At 40.1% G+C, this 27,793-nt stretch overlaps 1 protein-coding gene across 1 annotated transcript in view; it reads right to left on the bottom strand.

Annotated features, from left to right (window-relative positions):
• Positions 1 to 27,355, bottom strand: part of prr36b (proline rich 36b) — a 37,682-nt gene extending 10,327 nt beyond the window's left edge. Inside the window, exons 1-3 of the mRNA XM_028455490.1 lie at positions 27,075 to 27,355; positions 4,803 to 5,535; positions 4,418 to 4,505 (exon numbers count right to left, since the gene is read on the bottom strand). Of these exons, the coding sequence (XP_028311291.1) occupies positions 4,418 to 4,505; positions 4,803 to 5,439 (725 nt within the window). The 5' untranslated portion in view covers positions 5,440 to 5,535; positions 27,075 to 27,355. The remainder of the gene's footprint in view (positions 1 to 4,417; positions 4,506 to 4,802; positions 5,536 to 27,074) is intronic.
• Between the last annotated feature and the right edge of the window lie 438 nt (positions 27,356 to 27,793).

Below are 27,793 nucleotides of genomic sequence, written 5' to 3' on the forward strand. Positions count from 1 at the left end.
CAGGGCAGCGTCAGGCCTTCACATCAGGGCTAATGTGCGAGATGATGAGGAGGGTGGCTTCAATCTCCTCCAATAAAAACGTATCATCCCTGAGGGGCCATCACAGATTAAAATGGCATGACTAATGTGGGAACACTGGTGGAGGCAGAGTGGGAGGAACCTCTGACCAACTACTCCAAAGGATGGCTGCTATCATTTCATGTCTATAATAATTAGAAGTATTCAAATCTCAAAGCTTATCTACATTGATCATTCATGTTTCTATTTGAAACTATTCATTCTTTTCTCCGTTACTCCATCTTTTCTTTCTTTCCTTTTGTGCTCTTGTGCAAATGAAGACTTTCCTTGTGCAGGAAATATATTTTATGGTTGATTTGGCTGTAAATGTTTTGAATTTTCAAGTCTGTGAATGACGGAGTGTCTTCTCTCTCACACTCTGATGGGACCTCAGCAGGGACCACATGACTTATTCAACCAACGCCACCATCTTGGTTTTGCTGCATTTGCATGCAGAGAGCGGCTCGGCGTCACATGTCTCCCGCTCACGTGCACAGCAAGCCGGTGTGTGCTGTTCCTACACGCACACACGAGAGCAGCCATACAGCGAGCGCGTGTCCTGCAGGACCGTGTGCTCACTGCGTAAAAGGAGGAGAATCCAAACAACCACACCTGCTAAATATTAATGCACACCCACTGGAACATAAAGTACAAACCTTCAATGCAGCATGTGAAGATGCTGATGTCCAATGTCAGTGGGGTTTTTTTCAAGCTGCTGGAGATGACGTTCCTTCATCTGATTTTTCATCAATCACAATAAGAATGAAGATAAAACTCTTCATTGCATCTATCTATAGGACTCCACATCCCAAAATGCAATGCATGAAACTTTTCCAACAATGTCAATAAGAGATATTCAATTTATTGATCTATGAGGTCTAAACAATGTCTTTATCTAATAAAAGATTTTTCGTCTCCTGCAGCTTTAAATACTTGCAAAACAACACGGTTTATTTGTATTTAGTGCTGGCTTTTGTCGTTTTCCATTTGTATAGGTGTACTAGTAAAAAAAAAAAAAACTACAGTTAATCAAATCTCAAAGGGATATAATTATACATTTTTCGCAAAATAAAATGATTAATATTAACAATAAAAATATTCTATAATGGTATTTAATACTTAATTGGATACTTTAACTGCAATTTGTGTCTACTGTCTTTGTACACACAATTTGTGTGTACATTGTATTTGTCTGTTATGCCATTCTACAGAGGAAATGTCAAATGTTTTGAGAGTGAATAAACTAGATCGGGAGTGTCAAGCTCACTTTAGTTCAAGGGACGAATACGGACCAGTTCAATCACAAGTGGGCCACAGGTTTTAGGGCTGGAAAACAAACAATTTCAACATTAATGTCCCCAAGTTTGAACTTCCAGTTATAAATTAGACATAAAATATGGAAGGAATCAACAATATCAAAGCAATAAGTGACATATATTTAAATGTCCTTTGATTTATTTAGTTTTTGACCATTTTTCATCTAATTTGGGGAGATTTTGTGGAATTATTTTAAGAAAAAATGCAGGATTTTGGAAAAATGTAAATGTAAAAATTTTGTAATTTACACAGAGATTATTGTTTTATATATCAGTTCATATGAATCAAGCTTTTGTGCAAAGAATGTTTGGATTTTGTATAAATAAAACATGTAGATTTTCTTCAATTGGAATATCAGTGACCACTGGGACTGTCTGAGATGTATCTATACATCTATTACATTATTTCTAGTAATAAAAGTGTATTCAGGAGTATGAGTGAAATTCCTTTAATTTACTGAAATATTTTGTAATCCTCTAATCAATTCTAAGCCTATGAAACACAATAGTAGTCTTTCTGCCTGTCTACCCTTCATACACATCCCTGCACATGCTGACATTTTACACTGCGGCACATCAGAGTCTTTGTTGTTTTTCTCTCCACACAAACAACCTGTAGAGCACAGGCAATCTTTCAAGCCTCCTCCCGCATCGACCTGCTGCTCTTTAGGTAAAGAGCACTGTGCACCATGATTGCTGTATCGGAAGACGTGACATTTGTTAGGTTTTAAAGCAGGGGTCTCACACTGCCGTACCACTTCAGGCCCATTGTCTAACATTTCCTGGTCTGCCCTCATGTTTACAAATCAACAGAAACTACAATTATTCATTACCTTTGTTAGATTAAAATGAAAAGCAAACCAAATTTAGCTAACTTACTTTTACTTTAAATCAAACTAGGCGTTATTTTTGCATAATTGGAAAGAGTGGCATTTCACCTCTATTTCATAAAGTTTCCTGGTTTCATTTTTCACCCTCTTCTTTAAATTGTTTTTATGTATTGAAGAAAATCCAACTGCACATATTGTCTTCATTATAATGATAAAACTCCTGTGAAACGACACAAAAGGTGAATTAGGATAAAGGCTGGTTTACAGCCACAGCCGTGCGACATAACTGGATTTTTGTGAAACCGCAGGCTGAACAGGGAAAACCAAACATTAGTGAGTGGACTTTAATCAGATTGAAGCTACTCAGTGGGACTGCATTTACTCTGCTCTGATAACTGGGACTCACGGCTTAGGGAAATGAAATCCACCGGGGCTATCAGAGTTTCACTGATTGCACTGAGTGGCCCACAGCTCTCCACCGCTGTGCCCATAGTGAGGCTGAATTCATCTCTGAGTGGAAAAGGGCAAAATCTAATTAAAGATCAAATTTATGGCTCTGTCAGAAGGCATTGTGTCCACACAGCCTGATGTGCACGCAGAGTGAACTACTCACGCCTACAGGGGAGCCCAGCGCTGTCAGAGGAGCCAAACGTCATGAAAAGCTGCACCTCTCGTCTGTGTGTAGGTAAACCACAGGGAAAAGCTCAAAAATGATGCTGCTGAGGTGCTCGTGGGCATGTTTTATTCAAACTGAGCAGCTTAATATGGACAAAGATGTGGCGCTGCAACAATGAAAAGGAAAGAAATAAACTGACTGACTGTGTGAGGATGAACTCAACATGGGAGTAAGAATTAACACCTACAACTAAAATAAAATCTATTCAAGTTCCAAAACATATTTTGCTCTTCGGTGAATAAGGAACACCAACAATAAAGATTACTTTGTATTTTATCCCATTTAACGAATAAAAACCACCCTTCACTGTTCAGTTTTACCTCTTATTTACACCATTATTCAGGGACTAAATGAAGTATTATGTATTTATTATTACTGATACAGTGCCCGTCAGAAGTATGTATTCATATAGTGGGAGCTTAAGTAGAGTTGTCAGTTATGGACAAATGACTATGTGTTTGAAGGGAGAATCTGATAAAAGACAAATTCGTACAAATAAAACTATTTATTTAACATTTCTTAGTGCAGGGGTGGTTATCTTTTGTGTGTGTGTGTGTGTATGATACTATGGTTAGTGCCGTTTATTGTAGGTGTCGGAGGGCCAAATCGTGTAGTCCATAGGCACGCAAATCACAGAGGATGACTGGGTGCTGGACTGAAAAAATGATAACAAAAGTAAAAAAAATTAATCCGCACACTAAGTTCAGGCCCGAAATGTTACACCATTTTGATTAAACTTGTCTATTGGAGCTATACCTGATGTGCGTACTCACTTTTGCTACTTTTGCATTGATTAAACACATTTCTACAACCCAAACCCAGTAAAAACAAACAATTACAATTCATGGTCTTAATTCAATAATCAAACAATGTGCCTATTTTAGAGTAAGGGTCAACGCACACACAAAGGGAAAAAGCAGATGGATGAGCAGTCAGATTCCACAGGCTCTGTCTGATCACAATCTGAGCGGCATTGCACAAAGGCCTTTTTTCAGCCTCGTCTGCTGCAGGTAGCAACAGTGTGCACACAGTGTGACTCCAGCCAGGAGCTGATCTGATTGTACACAGGCAGACGCTGGGCAGGAAAAAGCCTTAACACACAGCGTCCTCTTGTTCTGCACGTCCTCCTCCCGCTCCTACGCCGCACAAAACGTGTTTTTATGAATCCTGCTTGTTCTGACAGAACCCTGCGAGGCACGGCTCTCAGACCTGCACTGACATTGGTTGGTTACAGGGCTAATTATGCATAGACTCTATGTGGGCCATCTTTGTCCTCCTGTCCTTCAGGGCTTTTTTTTTCCTTAAATAGCGTCCTTGATATGAAGCAGAGGAAAGTCTCCCCCTGCAATTATTTTATCTTCCATCTTTCTTATGAAATCTTTTTATTTGCTGCCGTTCTACCTTTAAATAATTTAAAAATGTTAAAAATCAGCAAAGACTAAATGTGTTTGCCTGGAGGATATCTGAGAGGTGGAGCAGTCAGGCAGAAAGTGTGTTTGTACATGTGAGCCGACACTTCATTAGGGTGTCACACCTACCTGCTTGTCTTGGAAACAGGAGGCTTATCTGGCTTGAGGGAAGCTGCCGCTGCAGGCTTGGTGGGATTGGCAGTGGGAGTCTTAGGAGCTAAGAAAGAGAGAAGGAGAACATGCTAGAATAAGGACATTGCTACGAGCTGTGGAGCAGAGCTATATAAGTGCTTTGTTTCTGAGATCGAGGTCAGACAGATGTGTCCTCCTAATAGTGTGTCAGAGATGTAGGGCGAATGTGTTTATAGTTTAACAGCAGTCGCTCTAGCATGTTTAATAAGTGAGCAGCAATCTGCATCTCATCTCGTTAGAGTAAACACAACATCTGAGTCAGAGAGAGCATGAAAGGAGGTCATTCTTATCTCACCTCGGTTTCCATGGTGTTTTCACTGACCTGCGGGTTTTTTAGCTGCAGCTGTTGCCGTTGCTGTGGTGGACTTCACACCGTTGGCCGTGGAGGGTGTCGCCTTCTTGGCTGCTGCTGTTGTTCTGGTCGGTGGCTTTGTGCTGACAGGGGCCGTCCCTGTGGCTTTCTTCTCAGTCCCTTTGGCGGTGGCGGTCTTGGAGGCCGGTGTCCCGGTGGTACCTGTTGGTTTTTTGGAGGTCGCTGAGGTTGCCACGCTCTTTTTGTCTGCAGAGGGCGTGGCTTTCTTAGCAATGCCATTGGTCTGAGGTTTGGACACGCCATTTGAGAGGCGGCTCTGGGGTGTAGTGGGCTTGGAGCCTGGTGTGGTCTTGCCGGGAGTTGTGGTACCCGGCTTTGTCTTGGCTGCGACCTTGTTGGGAGCCTTGGCTTTGGGATCACCGATAGTTTTACTGCTGTTTTTGGCAGCTGGGGCTTCCTTGGCCTTGTCAGGTTTTGGTTCCTCCTGAGCCGTGTCTCCTGATGGTTGAAGCTCCATCCCTTCATCCAGGGGACTGGCGGCCTGGTCCAGCTCCTGTCCTGTGGCAGGTGCAGCCTCAGTCACTGGATTGGACTCCTGGGCTTCCATTTGGTCCAGTGCTGCCGTGGCAACCCCATCCGGCTTCATCTCCCCTCAAAATGTAGCGGTGTGTCTCAGCAGTGCTGGGGTGACGGTGGTGATGTCACGGGACGGCTTCAGCCGCTCAGAGACGGAAAGGTTTGACTGCAGAGAGAGAACAGAGAACAGAGAGGAGGGTGAGCCCAGACAAAGACACGTCATGGTCTCTACCAGCATTTGATCCAGGCCCAGGAATGTGTGCAGATAGTGCCTTTATCTTCATAAGCTTCTTCCACACAGTTCAATGCACCCATCTATACGCAACGAAGCAAAAAAAAAGTGTGACGAAAGAGACGAATCAACACAACACATTAAAAAGGTCTGACCATAATCAATACTTAACAAAATAAACACTTAATACAAATCCAGATAATTGAAAAGCTCAAACATCATAAATGCTTAATTAAACTAGCTATTGAGATACTAATAAAATACTGCCTGCAAATGTGAAAAAACATACTATTTGACGTTTATTTTCCTGTTTTCTGGAGTTTAAGCCCTCTGAAAAGTCAATTTCCTGACACTTTCTAAAACAGGCTGTTTTGGGGCATTCATGCATATGCATGAGTGGGCATGTCTGTAGACGCAGACTTCATGCCACAGCTGCTCACTATAGCGCTTTTCCTTTGCTATCCACACACTCTTGTTATTGTTGTCAGCCACAACTCTGCACATTACAGTAAAACACATGGCTATTTAAGAGGCTACTGTGATTGTGAGTCAGACAAACGCTGCTCCACTGTGTGTGTTTGTCACATCAGCAGCGGAGTTAGTCAGCTGTTTCAGCTGTTTCAAACACTCACCGGAGCTGCTACATCGCTTTCTTGTCATCCTCACCACAACTGATTACAGGAATAGTCCATTTAAGGTGATAATCATTTGTATTGTCCAACCGCTGAGTTGCATTGGGTCACGAACACGTCAGATCATGTCAAAGACGATATGAGGCAATATAACGGATACTAAAAGTGGAACTGCTTCCTGGCACTACTCCATGGCTGCCCACTGTTCCTCAGGGAGTGGTTAAATGCAGAGAAAAAAAAGATTTGACACGCAAATGCAAAACTAAAATGTACAAGGATGTATATAATGATGTTACGGTTCTAATTGGAATATTTAAAAAACGTTTTGGGCTGCTAGATTAAAGAAGATATGACTGAAGTAGTGACACTATTATTATTATTCTTAACTTATACATGAGCAATTGGCACTCTCATGGCCATCGTTGCACCTTATCCATCATTTGCTCTAGTTTTCTTTACAACCACTTTGTGTAGTCTTGCTGCTTGTTTTCTGCATGTGCGTATTATTTATGTTTTTAATATGCTGCTCTTTTTCCATTCTAATTACCCTTCGGGGGATTAAGTAAGTTTTTTCTGATTCTGATTAGTTTAGAAACCTGATTTCTAACTAAGTCAAGTCAAAAAATCTAACTGTGGGAAGACGAGGTCAATGTAGTTAATTAGTAGCATTGTTAAAATTAGAGCCTTGGTCTTTTATTGGAGTTGCATGTTCTTCTCAATGAGCGTGTGAACTTTTATTTCCTCTAACAGTTAAAAAAAAAAAAGACTCCAAAGATCCCCTGAAACATTCATCCATTATAAACTAAGGATGCAGCAATCCATCGAATACAATACAATATTTACAGATATTTTTACAATAAATATACACAAAGCTGCTGCATTTGGACATTTTTTTTCTTTTTGCACAACAAGGAAACCTAAAACTCAGGACACTTTATTGGTGGTTTAAGATGTTTTGTTAATTTGTCCTAATGATTATTATCTTATCAACTACCTTTACCTTTTATCATCTATCTGTAAAAGCAAAATACTGTTGTGCACTTTATTTTTGGCAAGTCTGCAGTGTAAGCTATAAATGTATAAATGTGAAAAATGAAAAATTTAGTATTTTGGACAGCAATGCGCGAACGTTTTCATTTCTATGTAAGATAACAACCTCATGTACAGTTAAAACAATAAGTTTGTATTGTTTCATGGGTACTATTCAGTGTTTTACAATAAAATAAGATTGGAACATTCCTGATGTATCCTGACAGTCATTAAAAACAAAACCAAAGAAATATCAGGATTGGCCAAAGTTGGAATCAGCAGGTCAGATTTTTAAAAGATCATTGATTGGCCAGAAAATTGTAACTGGTGCACCCCTATTAGAAACTAAAACAATGTGAAATCAGAGGTCCTAAATAGATATGGAACGCCCTCTAAGAAAGACTTCATTACTTCTTTTTACAAGTAATGACAGGTTGTATCTCTAAAAGAAACATTGACGTTACGCTCACAGAATGTCAGAGAAAATGCTAGAAGGCTACTCAGCTGCATTCATCATTTTCTGCCATACTCTTGTCTTAACCAATGAAAGAGTCGCATTCCCACATCAGCGTTCTACAAACTGATAAAAGACAGAAAAGTACAAACTGCAACAAACATCTCGTTGTGAATGCTGTGTTCAACAGTAAGAATGAAGGAAAAACACTTTTATGCATCCGTCTACAGGACTCCGCATCCCATAATGCAATGCGTTAAACTTTTTCCGACAATGTGTTTACAAGAGGGATCAAAAGACATTTTCTTGCCACAATTGCAACCTTTTACATCTTTTTCCAACCAAATGATCTTCAATTTGATGATAAATGAGGCCTATACTATGTCTTCTCTGATTTAAAAAAATTGTCTCCGGCATAGGGCTGGGCGATATGGACCAAAATTCATATCTCAATATTTTTTCTCAAAAAAAATACACAAAATTACTACAAAAACACAAATTAACAGAGAAAAACACAGAGGAACAACACAAATACGTAATAGGACAACAAAAGACAACAGGTGAAAAAAATACACAATGGGGCCAAAAATATACAAAACGACTCAGAAAGACGTCCAAAATGACCGGAAAAAACACAAAAGAACAACTAAAAAACATAGGACAACAAAATACACAAAATGATTTTTTTTTTAAAATACACAATGGGACTGGGACATTTATTAACAAACATTGGCACAATATGTGGCACTTTAGTGAGTTCAGTCTTTTTCTCTTCTAAGAGACAGCATGTGTGTGTGAGTTCTTTAATGCTGCTTGTAAAGATTAAGGTCTGGGTTAGAATGGACTCTGTGATCATCTAACTGTGCATTTCATGAGAAGAAGAGAAAGCAGTGAGTATTTTAATACAAAATAAGTGATGACAAAAAAATAATATATATATATCGATATAGGCAATATTGTAATTTTGTATAACGCCAAAATAGAAAACTCAATATATCTTGACTCTCCATATGTTGCCCAGCCGCTCAAGCAGCTTTTAGTCATTTCAGAATTTTTCCAAAGGAAAGGAAGTAGGGTGTAATGTGGCTAATAATTCATCCACTCATCAATTATCTCTTAGAGATAAATAAACTTGACAGATATTTATTTCTCTGAATCAACCATCTCATAATAAAATAGGTCACAGACACCACGTGATATTACACATGAGTAAATGTAATTCATGCAGCTACATTGACACTGGGGAGTGATTGGGAACAATGGTTGTGGAGGTGGCAGAGCGAGGAGTGGGGAGCAGCAGGAAACGGGCCTGTCAGAGTTTACAAACAGAGCGTGGAGCCAGCTGTCCAGGACGTTAAGTGGTGAAACAAACACGGAGGCAACGCAGGGGCCGGCCCAGAGGAAGGGGCTTGGCCTGCGGAGCATGGGAACCAAAGGGTGGACAGAGAGAGAGAGAGAGAAAAGAGACAGAAGGGAAAAAACAGGACGCAAAATGAGCTCATCATTGGCTGATGTTCCCTGGTCCAGCTCTAAAAACCCAGACCGAACCAGTCCTCCCAGTTTCCACTGACCTCAACGTGTGAGCACACTCATTCTTCTATTTCCAGAAGAAGACACACACCATCTCTATGCTAGCCACTTCCTGGAAACAATGTCAGCATGCACTTCTTTCTCCATCATTCATTCCCTCCTGTCATCGCTGAGGTTCCCAACCAGGGGTACAAGGACCCCTGGAGGTACACGAGCACATTACAGGCTGTACGTGGAAACATTTCTGAATTGGTTTCCAAGATAATAGGGCACATTTTAGAAATCAAATTCAAACAACTTTAGTGTGCACAAGACTAGGGATGGGCGATATGGATCAAAAGTCGTATTTCAATATTTTTCCTCAAAATGGCGATATTCGATATGAATCACAATATTTTTAACTCAATAAAGTCTTAACAGAAAGACAATTCTGTGTTAAATATGCTGATGCAAAATGCCACACAGGCACATTTATTAACAAACATCTGCACAATATGTGCCACTTTTGGCTTTTTCGCCTATAAGGGACAGCATGTGTGAGTGAGTTCTGTAGTGTGGCATATTTAGAGGAAGGTCTGAGTTAGGACGCACTCAGAAATCCATCTAACTGTGTTTTTCATGCTGTTCTGAGTAGTAACAAAAGCAGCGACTGCTAAAATGAGTATTTTAATACAAAATAACCTATCTCAGAAATATAGAAAAATATGAATATTAAATACTTGTATGATGTGTTTTGTACTGTGTGATTGTATAAATAAAAACACATTAAAAATATATATTTATCTCGATATAGGTGTCATTTTCTATATTGCCAAAATAAAAAAATAGATATATCTTGAATCACGATATATCGCCCAGCCCTACACAAGATACTCTTTACTAGGTCAACAATAAATCTAGGGCCTCCGATTTTCTGTATTTAACCATCTTTAGCTTTAATTTAACACTTATTTAACAAGCATTCAATCAACGTCAGCAGGAACTGAACTATTTAGCAATTTATTTACCAAATGATTCAGGTTTCCCTGAAAGCAGATTTGTCCTGGGGGCCTATTCAGAAGCTTTGGCCCACGAGTATGAAAAAGGTTGAAAAACGCAACAAAAAAGGTTGGCAACCGCTGCCAAGTCAACCATGTAACAGGCCTTCTTTCTTTCTTCAGTATATGTGGCCCTTCTCGATTTCTTTCCACCCCCCACTGGTCCTGCTCTCCCTCCATTCCCTCTGTGTTCTGTTTGCCTTTTGCACAGATGGCCTGAGCAGCTGAGCACAGCTAGAGGGGGAAAGCAGAGAGGGAAAGGGAGAAGAACAAGAAAAAAAAGGATTCATGCGTCCAAAACAACACACAGGAGGAGATAAACATGACTTGTGCAACAGGCCGTAGCCAAAAACACCCGAGGAGGCTTTACTGGTAGATGCTAGCAGGAGCGTTGATCGCAGAGGGGGGCTTAAATGCCACCGAGGCCACAGAATGTGAGCAGACAGTTTAATTATGGCGCAGCTAGTCAGACTCAACACTTGTGAAAAAAGGGCAGGACGGTGATAATTGTGGAAGCGGAAAAGGAAACACACAGATCCCCTGTGCAGTTTCCCCTTTCTGCTCAAAGCAGACAGCTGCTCAGTGCTCAGGCTACATTTAGCCAATAGCACGACAGACACTAACATTATGGAAAGCCCTATTCATATTAAAAAATGGTTAAAAAAATGTTGGGAAACTATTTCTACATCCTACAGGACTTAAAGTAGCCTAATCAGGGTTTTTTTCTCACATTAAATAATAGATTTCCAGTCCTGTTTTCTAAATGCCAAGATCAATATCAAGGAGCCATTACCATCATGACAGAATACACAATAGTTTAAATATCCATTTTATTCCTGGAAATGCTAATGTAGTAGAGGAATGCCCGATCCGATACAGTATCGATATTGTAACCTTAAGTATTTGCCGGAACCAATAGTGATCCAAAATAATATCAGCATGAGCACAAATCATACTTTTATTACTTGATTTGTAGTGTGGAATGTTTGGAAAGTCTTGATCAAGTGATGAGTATGAATGAGGAAAACTGACCTCGCTTTTTGTTGTTATATCAGACCAATACCCAATATTAATATCGGTTCAGGACCAAAACTCATCTCTCTATATTTTTCCTCAAAATACTGATATACAATATAAATCTCTGTATTTTTTACTCAATAAAGTCTTACCAGAAAAACAATTCTAGGTTCAATTTGCTGATGCAAAATGATACTTCAGGCACATTTATTAGGCCTGGGTTGGGAATCACTGAGTAATCCATCAAACTGTGCTTTTCATTAAGTAGAGAAAGCAGCAACTAATACAATACAAAATAAGCTATAAAAAAATTATATATACTGTTATAGGTGATATTGTAATTTTCTATATGCTCGCTTGTATATGTGTGATTTTCTATTTTATTTATACTGTATAGAACCTATTGGTTAATAATAAGTCATTTTTTCTCATGCCTACTGTTGTCAACTTTTGTTCTTTGTTTGACTAATATTACTTGATCCAGACTTTTCCAGTATTCCACACTTCAATATAAGTAATAAAAGTACCGGTATGTATGATTAGTGCTGATATTGTTTCCGATCAATAACAGTAAAATATGTATCACTAGTGCTGTCTCTCCTTCAGATTCCTACATTTTTTTGGTGATGCTGCTTTTAGTTGTTATGCTGCAAAGAAGTGGAACAAACTGAAGTCAGCATCCAATGTGAACATTTTTAAATCCAAGTTAAAGGCACTTTTTCTGCATATAACTGAGAGTGATTTTTGATTATATTGTTGGTGATTTAATGTTTTTACTGCTGATTTTAAATGTTTTACTGTTGATTTTATTGTCATTGTTGATTAAGCTGTTGAATGTTTTCTGTTGCACTGTTTGATCTAGTAAAACACATTGAATTGTCTTGTGTACAAAATGAGCTATACAAATACATTTACCTTGGCTTGCCTTGCCTTTCCCAAACATCTGGAAAGCCAGTATAATCCTCCAGTGCTTCTGTTAGTGCTGCTGCGTCTGTTAGCGCTGGCCATGGATGCTTATGGATCCTGTTTCCACTGTCTGTAGCTGTTCCGGTCAGTTTTTTGTGGCCCTGTGACTCAGATCGGTTTGTGGTGGTGAGTTAAAAAACACAAGTGAGAACCGGCAGATGTTTCTCACTCATACAGCCATAGGATGATGCGCCTTTGTTTACAAAGTGCAGCAGATCTATATTAAGTAAGATTACTCCCTTAATCACTGCAGCACTCCCTGCTGAAACAGGTTCCAGTAATGCTATTAGAGGTTTTTATTAAAGCTAATTAGGTTAGAGGCGGTTGTTACAAACGGACTGAGTGTGCTTCTGATGCTCTGAGCGCACGTTAGTGATACATTATAAAAGAGTACAATCAGGACTGCAGCTGACCCATCAGGGGTACACACTGCAACTACGTTAAAAAGCTGAATAACACCTAGAACACACTGCCAGTGCTCTCATTACTTTATTTCAATGAGTATATGTAAAGAACGAACCGTGCAGAACAAAATGTACAGGAGGTTCTTTAATCCGCTCGTTCCATGTGGATTGTAGAACACACAACAGCAAGATCAGAAAGTTGGCTGATCCCATTTGATTCCAGTGGGAGAGCTTTGGAAAAATCATCATCATTGGAAATATCTTCTAACATCTCTATTACTGTACATATAAAGTGTTTGATTTTCATTTCTCAGGTGTTAGTTGTAAACCCCATGCTCATCATAACGATTGCAAATCATTGATTTTTAGACTGAAAATGCAGTCTCTGCTTGTTTGTTAACTTTGCAACATACGTACAGACAATGATGAAGACAACAATGTAAAATCCCAAAATGACATTTACAAATCCTTTGCTTTACTTGTTAAAAGCTTTTCTTTTGTACTCTAAACTGGTCACGTATTGTTTGTTAAAAAGTCGACTCCGGAGGTGAGGCCAAACAAATCCGACGCTGCACACCCTTGAACCAAGCAGCAGCCATGTTGAAACTCTCAGGTCAGTGTGATCCTGATCTGCAGAGATATTTGAGGAACACAGACAGACATTCCTTGCTTTTATGGAGAAATATATATCGCCATTTTGAGAAAAAATATTGATATGTGTTTTGATTTGTTTGATCCAGCCCCAACTATAAAAGTCAAATTGTTTTTAATGTGCTATATTGGCACGGTGTGAATCAATTACAGAGTGAAATGTTTCACTTTAAAGACATATGAAAGGAGCACAGTAACACACACACTGGAGTCATCCATGAAAATACATTTCTATATATTTACACTAAATGAGCAGCAACATAACGCTCATTCCTCAATCTCTGATTGGACCACACGTACAGGATGTTTACTGATGACATCAATCATAACAAAAGGCCACTTTGTTTTCCTTCCACTTAAACAAACATCGATTGCACTTCACTGCATGAGAAGATACAGCAAGGAATATAATGCTAAAGCACGCTCGCAGGTAGAATCAATGGCTTTACAGACCAAACATGTGTTTCCAGAATGAGCTGGCTGCTCAATGATCCCAACATGAAGTGAAGCACCAGGACCCAGCAGTGAGGACTCGCTGCCTCCTTTTATAAAACGTCTCCTCTTTGTTATCGTCTTGGCAGAAAAGACTATTTGTGTGTTAATAGTCATGTGCTCAGAGCTTCCGAGCAGCGTCCCACTCCAGATTCTTTGCGAGCCTCAGTGATGAGCTACGCTGCAACTGAGAACAAAGACGTAAGCCTAAACATTGAACTAGTGGAGACCATTATCGCACTTTGAGCTCACCAGTATAATTTACATCCTGTCTACGGTTAACAAGCAAACACTTTGTATGTGTAGGACAGATGCTTAACATCAGGGCTGGGGTCAATTACATTTTCACATTACAATTCCATCTTCAATCACAATTATGATTACATTTTTCCGACTTACAATTACATTTACAATGATTATTTTTCCCCGTAAAGTCAATAACAATTCATCACAATTACTGAGCCTTTAATAAATAATCCCACAAAACGCAACCTTCTTCTTGTGTTAGCTTTCTGTTAGCATCTGTTATGATAACGGATCAGTTTAACCCATTATCATACCCCTTAGAAACTCTTGATTTTAGTGAGCTTAGTGCACAGTCAGCCTTCAATAAATGGCATAATAATAATTTATGTTAATTATTAATTAAGCACGTGATGGATGTAACTAACAAAAAGAAAATATTGTTATTCACTCAAATGGATATGAATAAAAGACTGATTTTATAAAAATAAAAGCTCTGATTTTTTATTTTCTTCATATTTGGCATTTAACATTACCATTATATCAGTGAGGTTTCTACAAATGTATTGGCTTTATTTCTGAACAAATCAGTTTCTTTTCCACTGGTTGCCAGGACTCGCTGCATGACATCACTCACTGCAGCGGTGACATCATCGGGGCGTTTCTAAAAATGAACGTGCAAAAATAAAATTGCGTGCTACTAATTATTATGATAGAATCAAATTAAGGTGTGGTTGCATCTCTATCTTCGTCATAAAGCTCATGTGAGTGGTGCTCATGTTACTGTTTCTTTGTTTGCTTTCACAGGCAAACAAACCCAGTGGTTTATTTGTGTTGTTGTTCTCACACCTGCCAGGCCTGCAGCAGAGAGCTAATGATGACCACGCCATCTTCACAAGGCGAGAACATCCTCCTCGGGCCTCATCCCTACCCACAAAGGGACATGAACAGAACGTGCTAGGAACTCTGGTGCTGTCAGTAACTGGAAGGCATCCTGCTCTACTGAGGGATCTCAGCTCATCCTCACTGTCTAGACACAAACACTCGTTTTTGAATTATACAGAAAATTTGCATATTTACACAGAAAAACTGGTCCTTTGCCCTCCTTTTTGCTTCCTGTACAATCTACCACTGTGTACACAGGGGGTGGGGCACTGTTTTTAATACAGCGGGCGCTAAAGGAGTTTCGCTGCACGAAATGTTAAATTAATGTCAACCCTCGTCTGCGGCCGTGGGGCGCTTTCACGTTTAATTGCGAACGCTGTCGATTAGAAACAAGAATCTCTCTGCATCCGAAAACAGAGGCAAGAATCTGAGAGCATGCGCTCCTTGTAAAACTATTCAAGCTAATTGCTAACTGTCCAGGAGCTGCTGCTGCTGGATGACGGCTGCAGCTCTCCCTCTCTCACACACACAAACACACACACACACTCTTTGAGCTCTCTTCTATCCCCGGGGCCTACTCTAAATAGTAGTGAAAAGGAGGGATTGTGGGGGAAGGAAGCTGCGGCAGTTGCGAGCGTGGTGGGGGTAAAAGAAAGAAACCAGAAAAGATGCAAGAAAAGAAAGTGGGTTTGTGTGGAGGGAGGCTGTGTACTTCTGTGGAGTCTGAACTAATGCTGGTCTGCATTCTCAAAAGTGACAAAAAAAAAACACACCAATTGACTAAAAACACACAATATTGCTCCAAAAACACTTAAAATTACTAACAGCACACACAAGGACTTCAAAAACAAACCAAAATGACTCTAAAAACACGCAAAATTGCTCCAAAAAAAACACAAAATGACTAACAGAACACAAAAGCGTGCCATGGCCTGTGACCCTGTCATTGATGTGCTTTTATCTCCGCGACACACTGAGCCGTGTTTGCTAATAAACCGTATTTCCTGCACTGCTCACGGTTAATAGAGCCTGTGGCTCTTCCTTTGCTGAGACAAATCTAAAGTCACCATATACATTTGTGTATTTTTGGTTGGTGGACAATGCTTCCTGAGTATACAGATGCTGTCCTGCAGCTTCACTGTGGTCCATCCTAAAATAAACCCATAGCCGGGTTTGTTTTTACGCGAGCGTGCGCTCATTATTCCTCCTCTTTGCGCTGGAATGAATGTCACATTCAAGATGCCGTAAGCTGGCATGAGGCCTGAGATTGTTCATTCATTCAGTCATCCTACACTTAATGACAATAGTGGTCTCTGTCAACACTGCACTGCTGTCTGCTTCTATCCACAGTATTTATCTGTCACTCTTTAAGACAGATGCTTGTTTTATATGCATGAAGGAACTCTTGTGAAGAACCTAACCCTATAATTACACTGATTTACGCTTCTTTAAGAGCTCTCGATTCTTATTCCTGGGGACGCGACTACAGACATGAAAAGACAAATATCTAATGTGCAATTTTTCCAACAACTGCATGTTTAAAGGTTTTACTAGTTATTCTGTGAACTTTTGGAGTTCTTTTGCTGTATTTTTGTTGTAGATTTATGCGTTTTCTGTCACTTGGCATGTTTACATTTTGTATTGTGTATTTTTGGACTAATTTTGTCATTTTGTGTATTTTTCTCATAGTTTTCTTGTATTTTTGAATCAATTAACTTCTTTTAGAAATAATTGTGTATGTATTTGTTGTCTATTTTCTATATTTGTTCTTGTTTTTTGTACTTTTATTATCATTGTGTGTTTTTTTCTGAGCCATTTTGGTTTTCATTTATTAAAACCGATATAAAAATCCCTCCAGCTGCATCAGCTGATGAAAAGGTCCTTTATATATACTGTCAGATATTTCCACTGCCATGAATCACATTACACCATCTCCATGGTGTAGTAAACTGTGATTACTGCATCACTGCAGCCGCTGACTCTGACCTAGTGACCCCACTGAGATAGCTTCATTACATTCCACTGGCTCTCTCTCCCAGCTATCACACACTGTGAGTTTCTGCAAACACAAAGGCCAGCAAAGACATGCAGGGGGGGGGGGGGTCAGCTACGAGCGAACCACACCTCTGAGAAGGAGGAAGAGGATGAGCACAAAGATTTAGGGACAGATAGGAGTGTGGAAGGTGACAGGCTTGTATTGGGAGGTTTTTGATGCACAGGCCAACCAGTTGAGCCCTTCTGATGCATCCAGCGCACGCACACACACCCCCAACCCGAGGTCAACAAAACTGGCTCGTTCCTGCACACAAATAAAGTGCAAACAAAGCCTTCTGCATTCCCCACAGACTGTGGGAGGGATGAGTGAGAACAGGGAGAGAGGGCTCTGACAGGAGGGGGGGGGGGGGTGAGCTTCCTACAGAGCGCTGCTCAAGGATGCAACTCTGATATTATACTGTAGCACACAGTGAGTAAAGAGCCTGCTATCTTTGATAATACTGACAGGCTGTCACACATGTGGCAAGTAAAAACCAAACAGTTTGGAGGAAAAAAACTACAGAGAAGGAACGAAAGTAAAATATTATGTCTAAACTAATACTGAGTCTGACTCACTTCCATAGTTTCTAAAGTGCACTCCACACACAAAATAAATACAACCAATTAGGGCTGGGCAATATGGCCTAAAAATACAATCTCAGATTTTTCCCTGTCTCAAAACAAGTTTTAATTGTATTTTATTAAACGTAACAATAACAAAATAACCCCTATTTACCTCCTGGAATTAAAGTGACAGCTGTACTTTTGTTAAAATAATAATTAAAATGTATTTGTAGTTTGAATGGAGACTACATTGGTAACGTTAACATTAATAGCTGTACCATTTGTTTTCTGTTTTGAAGCACTTATTTTGGACTGCTTTTTTAGCACACCTGCATAAATCCTTCCACCTGTGAACGTGTCCGTTTTGGATTGTGACAGCATGTTTTACAGAGAGGAATTAAAACAATGACCTCAAACATGTATTTGTAGTGTAGCCGTTACATTTAAAACACAAAATATCATTGAAATCACAATAAAATCATTAATAAATTAATATCACAAACTTAAAGAGTAAGTTGTCTTGAACAAAGTAATAGTAGTAAACAAAGAGTATAAATAAGTAACTTTAAAAAGCTGGAGCTAACTTGCCTGCAGGTTGTGGAGGTAATGAGGTTTAAACCAATCACAGAGCTGCTTCAACTTAAATCAAGTCCATAAAATAAAATAATAAAATCTTGTAGCCTTACTCATCTCAGCCTTACTTGAGTGCACCCCACACATGCAATAAATACAACCAATACAAAACAGAATTTTGGAAAGCCTTGAAAAATATCGGTTTCCTTGATTGCGGAAATTTGTGATTTACAAAATTCATGTTCTGAAAAGGAAAAAGCAATCTGACCCTTTTTTCCCCTCTCTCTCTTACGTTAAAATCGGTTCCCAACATGACACAGAAATGCCTCACATGCATGTTTTATGACAATATCACGCATTTGCACACCAATCTTTACCAGAAAACAGGTGATTGAGCATCTAGAAAGTGTGACAAACGGACAAATATGTGCAATTCCTCACATAAGGCCATTCAAAATCTCATGCTGCTTGTAATGTATCCAGTAGTGAAAGTGTTATTTTGTGACTGGAAATGAATGCAGAGTGTTTTTAAGGTGTTGTGATGAACAAGCGGTTCAGATTATTATGACTGCTCTGGCACAAAAGGCGTGTTTAGCTGTTGGTGTTCTATCTTAACTGGTGATCATTTTACCTAGTGACACGCCATGACAGAAGCATTGCACCTCGAATCACATGACTGCGTGGGATTCTGTGCAAAACGTGAGGTTGATTTGTCAGTTATCGATAACTAAAGGTTTAACAAACGTTGTTTTGGGACCATATCACACATTTTCATGCATGGGATTTTTTCCCGATGACATGTAAGTAAGGGTCTTGCAGTATGGCTAACAGACATTTTAAACTCTTGTATGATTTCAGTGTAAACCTTCTGTTTTCGTAAATCACCTAAAAGCATTTAAAAGGTTAAAAAAATAACAGTAGTTGAACCTAATTATCATGTTTGGTATGATTTCGGGAAGTTTAATAGTCAGTAAAGTCATGTAAAAGAGAAAGATGATGAAACAAACAGGAAACGTGTAAAGTGACGCGGAAAATGGGAAACCCCGAAACAGTAAATTTGAAACGGAAAATCTGAGGCTTAGAATGAACCATGCACAGGATAAATAGGTACAGAAAATGTACCAATGTTCATCCCTTCACCTTTAAGTAATTATTTTCCCTTTTTTGGCTTTCAGACGTACAAACAGCAGCACACAAGACAAGTTACAGGCATGAACTGGATCAATGGGACTGATGACCCGGGTAAGCTACTCTGACCCGTCCACTACAGACAACACACATTAACACCTGTCGCTGTCCGTGCTGACCTGTGAACTCCTTTGTGCTGTAAAGAACAATCATTCCTCTCAGAAGCCAGGAGTCAACGTGAGGAAGAACAAAAGCTCCATGGTGCGAACAAACAAGTCGTCTTCTGTTTGCACGTTAGCTTAGCTGCTGGCGTGTTTCAGAGAGACAGCAGCAGATTGTGTGACGGTCACCTGGATCACAGAAGCATGTGATCAGGGAGGTGGACACTAATCCTGGGACGTCTTTGAAGAAGCCACGCACTTGTGATGAGTCATTGAACGGGATTTGAACTGAGACTTAGCGAGACAAGCTGAGTGTATTGTCACTTGATTTAATTTGAAATTGTGACAAAAACAGTGAAGCAAATTAGCAAAAAAAAGTCATTGGTGACAGCCAGACAGGACAGAGAGCAGCATTGCCTCAGGCTAAAGCTTGTATATGTAAAGCCGCCGCCCCCCCTCCTTCACACAAACACCAACGTACACACGTAAACACTCAAACACTGTCCTTCCCATGGCTGCACTCGCACTGGGAGAAACTGGACCCCCTGGGGACAAGCAGATTAACACATGACAGAGCTTGTTAACCCTGGACAAAGAAAGATGCTAATCTTGTACAGTCGGCCTTGACTCAAATATTGAGCGCATACAGACCCACACGCAGAGACAGAGAGTGAGTGAGACACAGAAGAGGAAAGACAATAATAGAAGTAACAGAAGCCTCAGTATGCCCCAGAAAACTAGACAATACTGTGCGGAGTGAGCCTCAGCCCCCAACAATGTACGGGTGGAGTAGATACAGAGTTCCCCACAAAACAAAGCCCAAATACTACCGGCTGGCAAGACTGCACCGCCTGCAGAGACGAGTAGAGGGGCATCGTGAGCTCAACAGTGTGGATATCGATCACAGGGAAGAAAGTGGGAGATGGGCAGCTCCACAGATGGCCACAAAGACTGGGGCTGACACAGGAAGTGCATTAGCTCAGCAGGCTCCTCTGATGCTGTTAACTATGCCCCCTGGGAGATAAGAGTGACATTGGTTTAGCAGAAAAAAGGAAAGAAACTACAAGACTAAAAGGGGGTGGAGGACTAAACAGAGGCTAATTTGTAACTTGAAGAGACACAGAACTTTCTCCATAATGGATCGCCACCCCACCTAAATGACATCAGGTCTACCAGGGACCAGCTGGTGCCTTGGATCAATGACACCAAAAAGAGGAATAGGGCTGAACCGAGGTATCTGGATAGAAACGGGGCCCAGACACTCTCGTGGGTGGGTCTGCGTGGGTGTACAGACACTGGCACTGAGTGAGTGACTGAGTGAGCCGTCAGTGTCCGTAAGTGGATAATGGGCCAGTGTTTGAGGCAGAACAAGGCACGCTCCAAATGGAAACTGATCCTCTAACAGAATAGTGGATGGATGGTTGGCCACCAACAAACCACAGCTTCCAAAAACCACACCTCTGGGTTTAAAAGCCCAGAACGTCTGTCTGTTAAAAACAACAATCTCAACTACAGTGGGTAGGGCCTCCGACTTTCCATGATTGTGGAAAAAGGGACGTTGAAAAAAAAACTGGATTCACATTCGGAAATGGAAAAATCAATCAGACAATCTGAAAAGGAATGCAGAGCTTCATCTGCAGTGTGTTTTCAATGTATCATAATAAACAAGTGGTTCAGATTATCATGACTGCATTCCAGAAAAGGTTCTGGTACAAAGACAGGTTTACCTGTTGGTTTATTAGCTGAACTAGAGCTGAGCAATATATCTAGATTCAAGATATATTGAGTTTTCTATTTTGGTGATAGAGAAAATGACAATATCGCCTATATTGATATACCTTTATTATAGCTTGTTTTATTTTAAAATACTTGTTTTTGGAGTCAGTGCTTTCACTACTTTTCGAAACAGCATGAAAAGCACAGTTAGATGCATTGCTGAGTAGAAACCACACTACAAAACTCACTCACACATGCTGTCCCTTAGTGGAGAAAAAGCCAAAATTGGCACATATTGTGCAGTTGTTTGTTCATAAATGAGCCTGTGTAGCATTTTGCATCAGCAAATTTAACCCTGAAATGTCCTTCTGGTCAGACTTTATTTGAAATAAAATTATCAAGATTTATATCGTATATTTTCCGAAAAAATATTGTGATGTGAGTTTTGGTCCATATCGCCCAGCCTAAAGCTGAACTTGTGATTATTTGACCTGGTAACATGTCACCAAGAATTTTAGGCATATAAAATGTCAAATTAATACCAGTAGTTGACTCTATTAACCCTATGTATCATGTTTGGTACGATTTTGCAAAGCTTAATAGCCAGTAGAGTCATGGGAACAAAATGAAACGCAAACGTGTAACGTAGACAAAGACGTGACACGGAGATGGTTAAACCCTTAAATGGAATTTGGGGACTTTTGAAACTGAAAACCTATGACACTAATCAAAAAACAAAACTTATGTCACACAAATTAGGTGCATCTGACAATGTTTCATTACACTGTAAGGTAAGAGGAAACTGATATGTCAGCACAAGTGTTTGAAACAGATGCCGATCATTCCAAGCAAGGCTGAGCTAAAGTAAGGTTGGGTTGACTCAGACATCCTTTAGGGTCTAATCATCGACAGGAAAGGACTTTCCCCAGATCAATGACTGTACATTGTAACACTAGGACACACTTGCTGTACAGGACTGAGGAGCTTTTTGTGAGAACTTTTACACAGCTTCGTGTCCCGCTGTCTCATGAAATCTTTGCCCCTAAAGCCAAACAACAGAGCCATGAACCATGTGCAACATCCATCCTCCCTCGACAGGAATTCAGTGCTGCAAATTAAAGCAGCTGCTGGCAAATAAATACAGCTTTGCATTGCAACCACGCTGACAACTGCATGCCCTGACAGTTGTGACACCATCGAGGCCAAGGGTTCAAGCTTATCTCAACATTATCCATTCGTTTTGTGCCTGTGGTAGTTTCCTTAAGCGTCAATCACCCAGGAAACAGAAAAATTGGCGAAACATGCCCATTTCTGTTGGTGGTTTGATAAGCACTAAACAAGGGACCCTTGTTAGCCTTGTTGCCATGGATCAAAGCACAACCCTGGAGGACAATGGTCATTTTAATTAAGTCAAGAAGTGCCAGGACCCCGGGGGTTCAGGGTAGAAATAACCTGGATGACCAGAGGCACAGGCTTGTGCTTGTCACAAACTGAAAAGTTCAGAGCTAGAAGGGGATTTCATTATGAGTCACACACCCAGTAAACACCAGTCCTCTGGCTATGGGCGAGCTAACACAAAAGTCTATTAATGCAACAATCCACTCCTCTCAGAGCAGAAGCCAGCTGCAAGCCAAGCAGGTCACAATCACAAACATTCAAATTACCCAGAAATACAATCTTTTTTGAAACACGCTTCATAGGGTAATCATTTCTGAGTTTATTCTGCGCCAATTGCCTTCATCATGTGTTTATTGGGGAAAAGAGTAAACAATGGTAAACAAAATGATAGGAGAAAAATATACAAAACATCAACAACAATGCACAAAAACAAGTATACACAAAATAATTTAATCAAAAACAATCACATCTTTGTGGCCCCTGCTGTGATAAAAGTTAATCTCTTATATATTACATTTTGGAAAAATTATCTGAATCGACTGAATCAGGCGCCACGCCCACGAGTTCAAAACCACTGCTTACAACAACCCCTAAATGACTTCTTACTTTCTAGCAATAGAACGTTGTAATATAATGACAAAACCTAATATTCCATAAAGTCCTGCCAGTTTGATCAACAGAGCACCACTGTGATGCATTCCCCATCTTTAACACACACACACCACACCAGACACACTTACGTACACACACAAAACCTCCGCCAGCCCTCATGCTCATGATCTCTCTAAGCCCGTCTTTAATACGTCTATAAAAAACAGAGTGTGGCTTTAAATGGCTGATAAATTTAATTTCACATGATTGCATTATGCGGCTCGTCCGCCCGTCATTTCCCAGCCTCGTTCACCCACAACTGTGAGTCAGCCATTCTTCAGTCATCGCTGCACCGGAGGCGGGAGCCAGACTGGCTGATGGTGATGGCTTCAGCCTACCTCTGACCTAAGATCCCTGGAGTGCCTCCAAGCCTCAGTGCAGCCCAGGCTTTAAAACGCTCCCATTAGTTGCCCTGGGATGCCCATTTAGCGAGAATGACATCAATGAATCACGGTCGATCACCAGACATTATTGACCAAACCCATGGCCACTGTGGCTACAGAGATCCAAACTATTTATGCAGGGTTGGAAAAAAGAAAAGGCTCGTGGCTTTGAGAGAAAACACTTTCAAATCTTTGTGTTTTTGCAGCTTATTAAATAGTGTTGTGGAGGCTTTGAGAGCTGCAAGCGTTTTCTCCTCCTCCCCCTTTGTTCTTCAGGAGGAGTGCACTGTCTGGTTTCACTGACTCATCAAGCAGCTACGACCCCTCTGGTCCTCCCTCCACAACAATAGCTGATCAGTTTTGGGGAGGGTGACATTAATCACCTCTGAATAGTGAATACATGCCAGTTTCTCCTCAGAGGGAATTTGCAGCTTTACACACTCCCTCCAGGCAGGGAACGATATCTGCAAATAAATCGTGTACATTTATTAGCTGAAGAACGTGCAGGCGTCTAAAGCTCACAGACTGCGTGACTTGACATTACAACAGGGCTGAACCATGAACGAAAAGGTGGAAAACAATGTCTATAGATATTAGGCATGGCTATTCAACCCAATTTCCTTATTCAATTTCATTCCGATATTTATAGTTTTGATTTTTGATTACCAACAATTATCGATTACATTTTTTAATATTGTTCATCTTTTATTTAATTATGTACATTTATTTTCTTCCTTTTCTATGTATTAGTGTTTCTTTTCATTTGAAATATTCTGGATTATCTGTAAAAAATAAAAATAAAAATAAAGAATTCCCCCTCGGATTAATAAAGGATATCTAGTTCCGATTCTGATTATTGATCTTCCATTCAACATCAGTCACCATAGATTATATACAGTTTATTATATATAAACTAAAAAAAACAGGTCAATTACTATAGTGCTTTTAAAACTTTAGTTAAACCATTCAAATATAATTCTATAGTATTTCTTGTAACTTACCATTTAAATAAATAATTATGGGAGGTGTATGAATCGATTATTGATTACTATGTCTGAATGAGGATGCAAAGATAGGTAGCTCTCACAGTATTTTTGTATATTTATTTCTTTGTATTATTTTATTTCTGAATATTGTAGCTACTTTAACGACCAAATTTTGCCATGTGGAACTAATAAACTATTATCTTTTCATAGGAGAAGAAACTTGGGCTGAACGATTATTTGCATTTGCGATATTTCCACGTTTGCATGTTTCATAAAACATGAAGTTAGTTACATATGTTGAAGAGGTAAAGCCACACATTTGTTTGCTTTATTGTTGTAATCTGTGCTTTAAAATTGATGTTTTATATTTATTTAAAGTTTAAATAAATCTGAAATTGTTTATTATGAAGCAGACTGATTTACTGCTTGTGTTCACTGAAAAATACATGACAAGAGGCCCTTGAAAAACTAATCGCATATTAAATCGCAATATTGAGGGGGGAAAAAAAAAATCGCAATTAGATTATTTTCCAAAATCATTCAGCCCTAGAAGAAAGAACTATATAAACTATGCAAATACAAGAGATAAACAAATGGATATCATATATCAACAGTGTACTAGCCAATTTATTCAATATATTTACTTAGTCATTAAAACAAACATTTAATCAGCCACATGTGGCAGGAACTCTATGTCATTTGACAAAAGCTCATGATCAAGATGCCCTGCTGATGTGCAAACCTAATATAACAGAGATGTAACATTACTATTAGGTACACATTTTGGTTTCTGGGTCGACCTCCTTTTTAATTCACACAGTTCTAGAAACCACAGACCGCAGCTCCTAATGCTCATTATGGATTATTTGGAGGAATCTGATTTTTTATTTGTGTTACCCATTAAATGTGACCCTGAAGTGACGTGCATGAGGGTATACGTGACCACGCACTGTGCTTACAAATGTAAATACAGCAGCTTCTCGTCTCTCGACACGTGTGTGTCACTGATTATTTGTATAATATATATATATATCTACTCAGTCCAAGACCTTAGTCTTCTTGCACTGTCCACTGTCCACTGTATTATCCGCTGTTGCTGTTTTCCTTTTCGGATTTGAAAAAGTTGAATTAGCATTATTGCATTAAAAAAATATCAGATTTGGGCTTCATTTACCTGCAGTCTGAAGACAGCTTTAGTCTCAGTGTTAGGATAATGTAATCTTGTGTCTGCACATCCATCCATATTCATACAGAATGAAGTGAGATCATGTGACTGGGGGGTTCATTGGGTTTAAAACGCAACGTCACGCGGAGGAAACCATTTCGTCTTTGTGACATGAAGCATTACTGGAAGTAGATCCGACGACGGACTGAACACTGTGGTCATATAGAGATGGACGTGGCATGGTCAGCAACAAAAAAAAAAAAAAAAAAAAAAAAAAGAGCAGAAGATGGAAGGTTGTTGTTTTAAAAGGACGGCGAAACACCAAGACTCAGCAGCAACACTTAGGTGACACTGTGGTCCAAAGTGTGCCAAAAAAAAGAATCCAGCACGGTTCTGTTTGATTGAAATTCACACCAAACTGAGCCCAGATTCTGAATGTTTTGCACAAATCCACTCAAACCAGTGAACGTTTCTCCAACCTCTGATGGTCCAGTAATGGTAGGACCCTGTGACAACTAGAGCCTTCTCTGAGAAGCGATACTCGCTGCAGTGAGGACATGTTGTGTGTTAACACCTGCATATCAAACCTGGGTTACAATCCCAGTAAATCAACAGCTTCTGAGATACTGGGGACCAGTCCATTCAGCACCAAAGGGAATTCCATCACCTTTCCTCCACCATCTCAGTGTGGACACTTTGCACTTCAACAGGTCGACTGGTGTGCATGTCTGAATGCACTTAGTGGGCTGATGGACTGGGTGTGTTAGCAGCAGGGCAGGTGTACCTAATAAACAGGCTGGTTGATGCTAACTCTCAGCCAAAGGCTTCTCTCACACACACAGAACAGAACAATGGGCATCCACGATGGAGGATGGAGAGGAGGGGGTGGAGAAACGAAAGGGAAAGTTTAAACTGAAAAATCAAACGTAAAAAATAAAATAAATATTCCTAACACGATGAATAATAATGATAGTAAAATTTAACTTTTAGTGCACATGTGAATTAAAGGTAAGCCGGTGAGGTTTGCCGGTTCGCCCAGTCTGCCATGCCGCCTGCCACCGCCCCATCACCGGCTTCACGGTGACAAAAGAACGACTGTCACTGCTATAAAACCGTACATAAAACAACAAATTACCGTTTAAAGGCAGAGGTGTGTGAAACTAGAGTCACACGGTGATTAAAACACACTGTTACACGATTTAAAAAAAAAAATAAAAAATAAAAAAGAGGAAACCCGTAGTAAAGAGCTCAGGGTAACGCTGCAATTAATGGACGACACACGGAAAAAAAGGATCATTTCAAACTGAAACCATTAATTAATGGTTAACATACAACAGCTGTAATGCTAACAAGCAGCTACAGACATAAGCTCACCAGTAGGATCCTCCACAGCTACGCCCTGTGTCAAGCCGGCACAGCCCGACGGGATCCTCCGAGGCACGCCGAGGAAAAGCTCTCAAAGTCGGGATGAGTGCTGAGACACGAGCCGAAAGAGGCGCGAAGTGAGCCGAACCCAGCCGAGCGGAACCGAACGGAGCCGAAGAGAGCGGAGGGTTCCTGAGCCGCCGTTTCTCACAAGTGATGCGGTTTGACTGAGAAGAAGAAGAAGAGGAAAGGAGAGGATGACGCTTCAACACACACACACACACACACACACACACACACACACACACACACACACACACACACACACACACACACACACACACACACACACACACACACACACACACACACACACGCACACACACACACGGTTGAATAGATGGATGGACAGGAGGAGGAGAGGCACCGCCGCTGCCTTCAGGTTCTGTCGGAAATGTGGCAATCGTCATGTGTGTAATCTAATTTTTTAAACAAAGATGCAGCATAGCCGGCATTAAAAACTCAATGTGAACTCAAGAGGAAACAACTAATGAAATCGAAATGTATTAACATATAAACAGCGAGAAAACACTTAAATTTTTTAGACTTATCACAAAAACAAAACAAAAAAAACATGACTCCTTGCTCAAATAAATGCTGGTCCATCATGTCGTCATTGTAAATGCAATAATGAGGGGAAACCAACTTCAAACCTTAAGTCAAATTAT

The sequence above is a fragment of the Gouania willdenowi genome, chromosome 8 (genome assembly GCF_900634775.1).
Source record: "Gouania willdenowi chromosome 8, fGouWil2.1, whole genome shotgun sequence".
Classification (NCBI taxonomy): Eukaryota; Metazoa; Chordata; class Actinopteri; order Blenniiformes; family Gobiesocidae; genus Gouania; species Gouania willdenowi.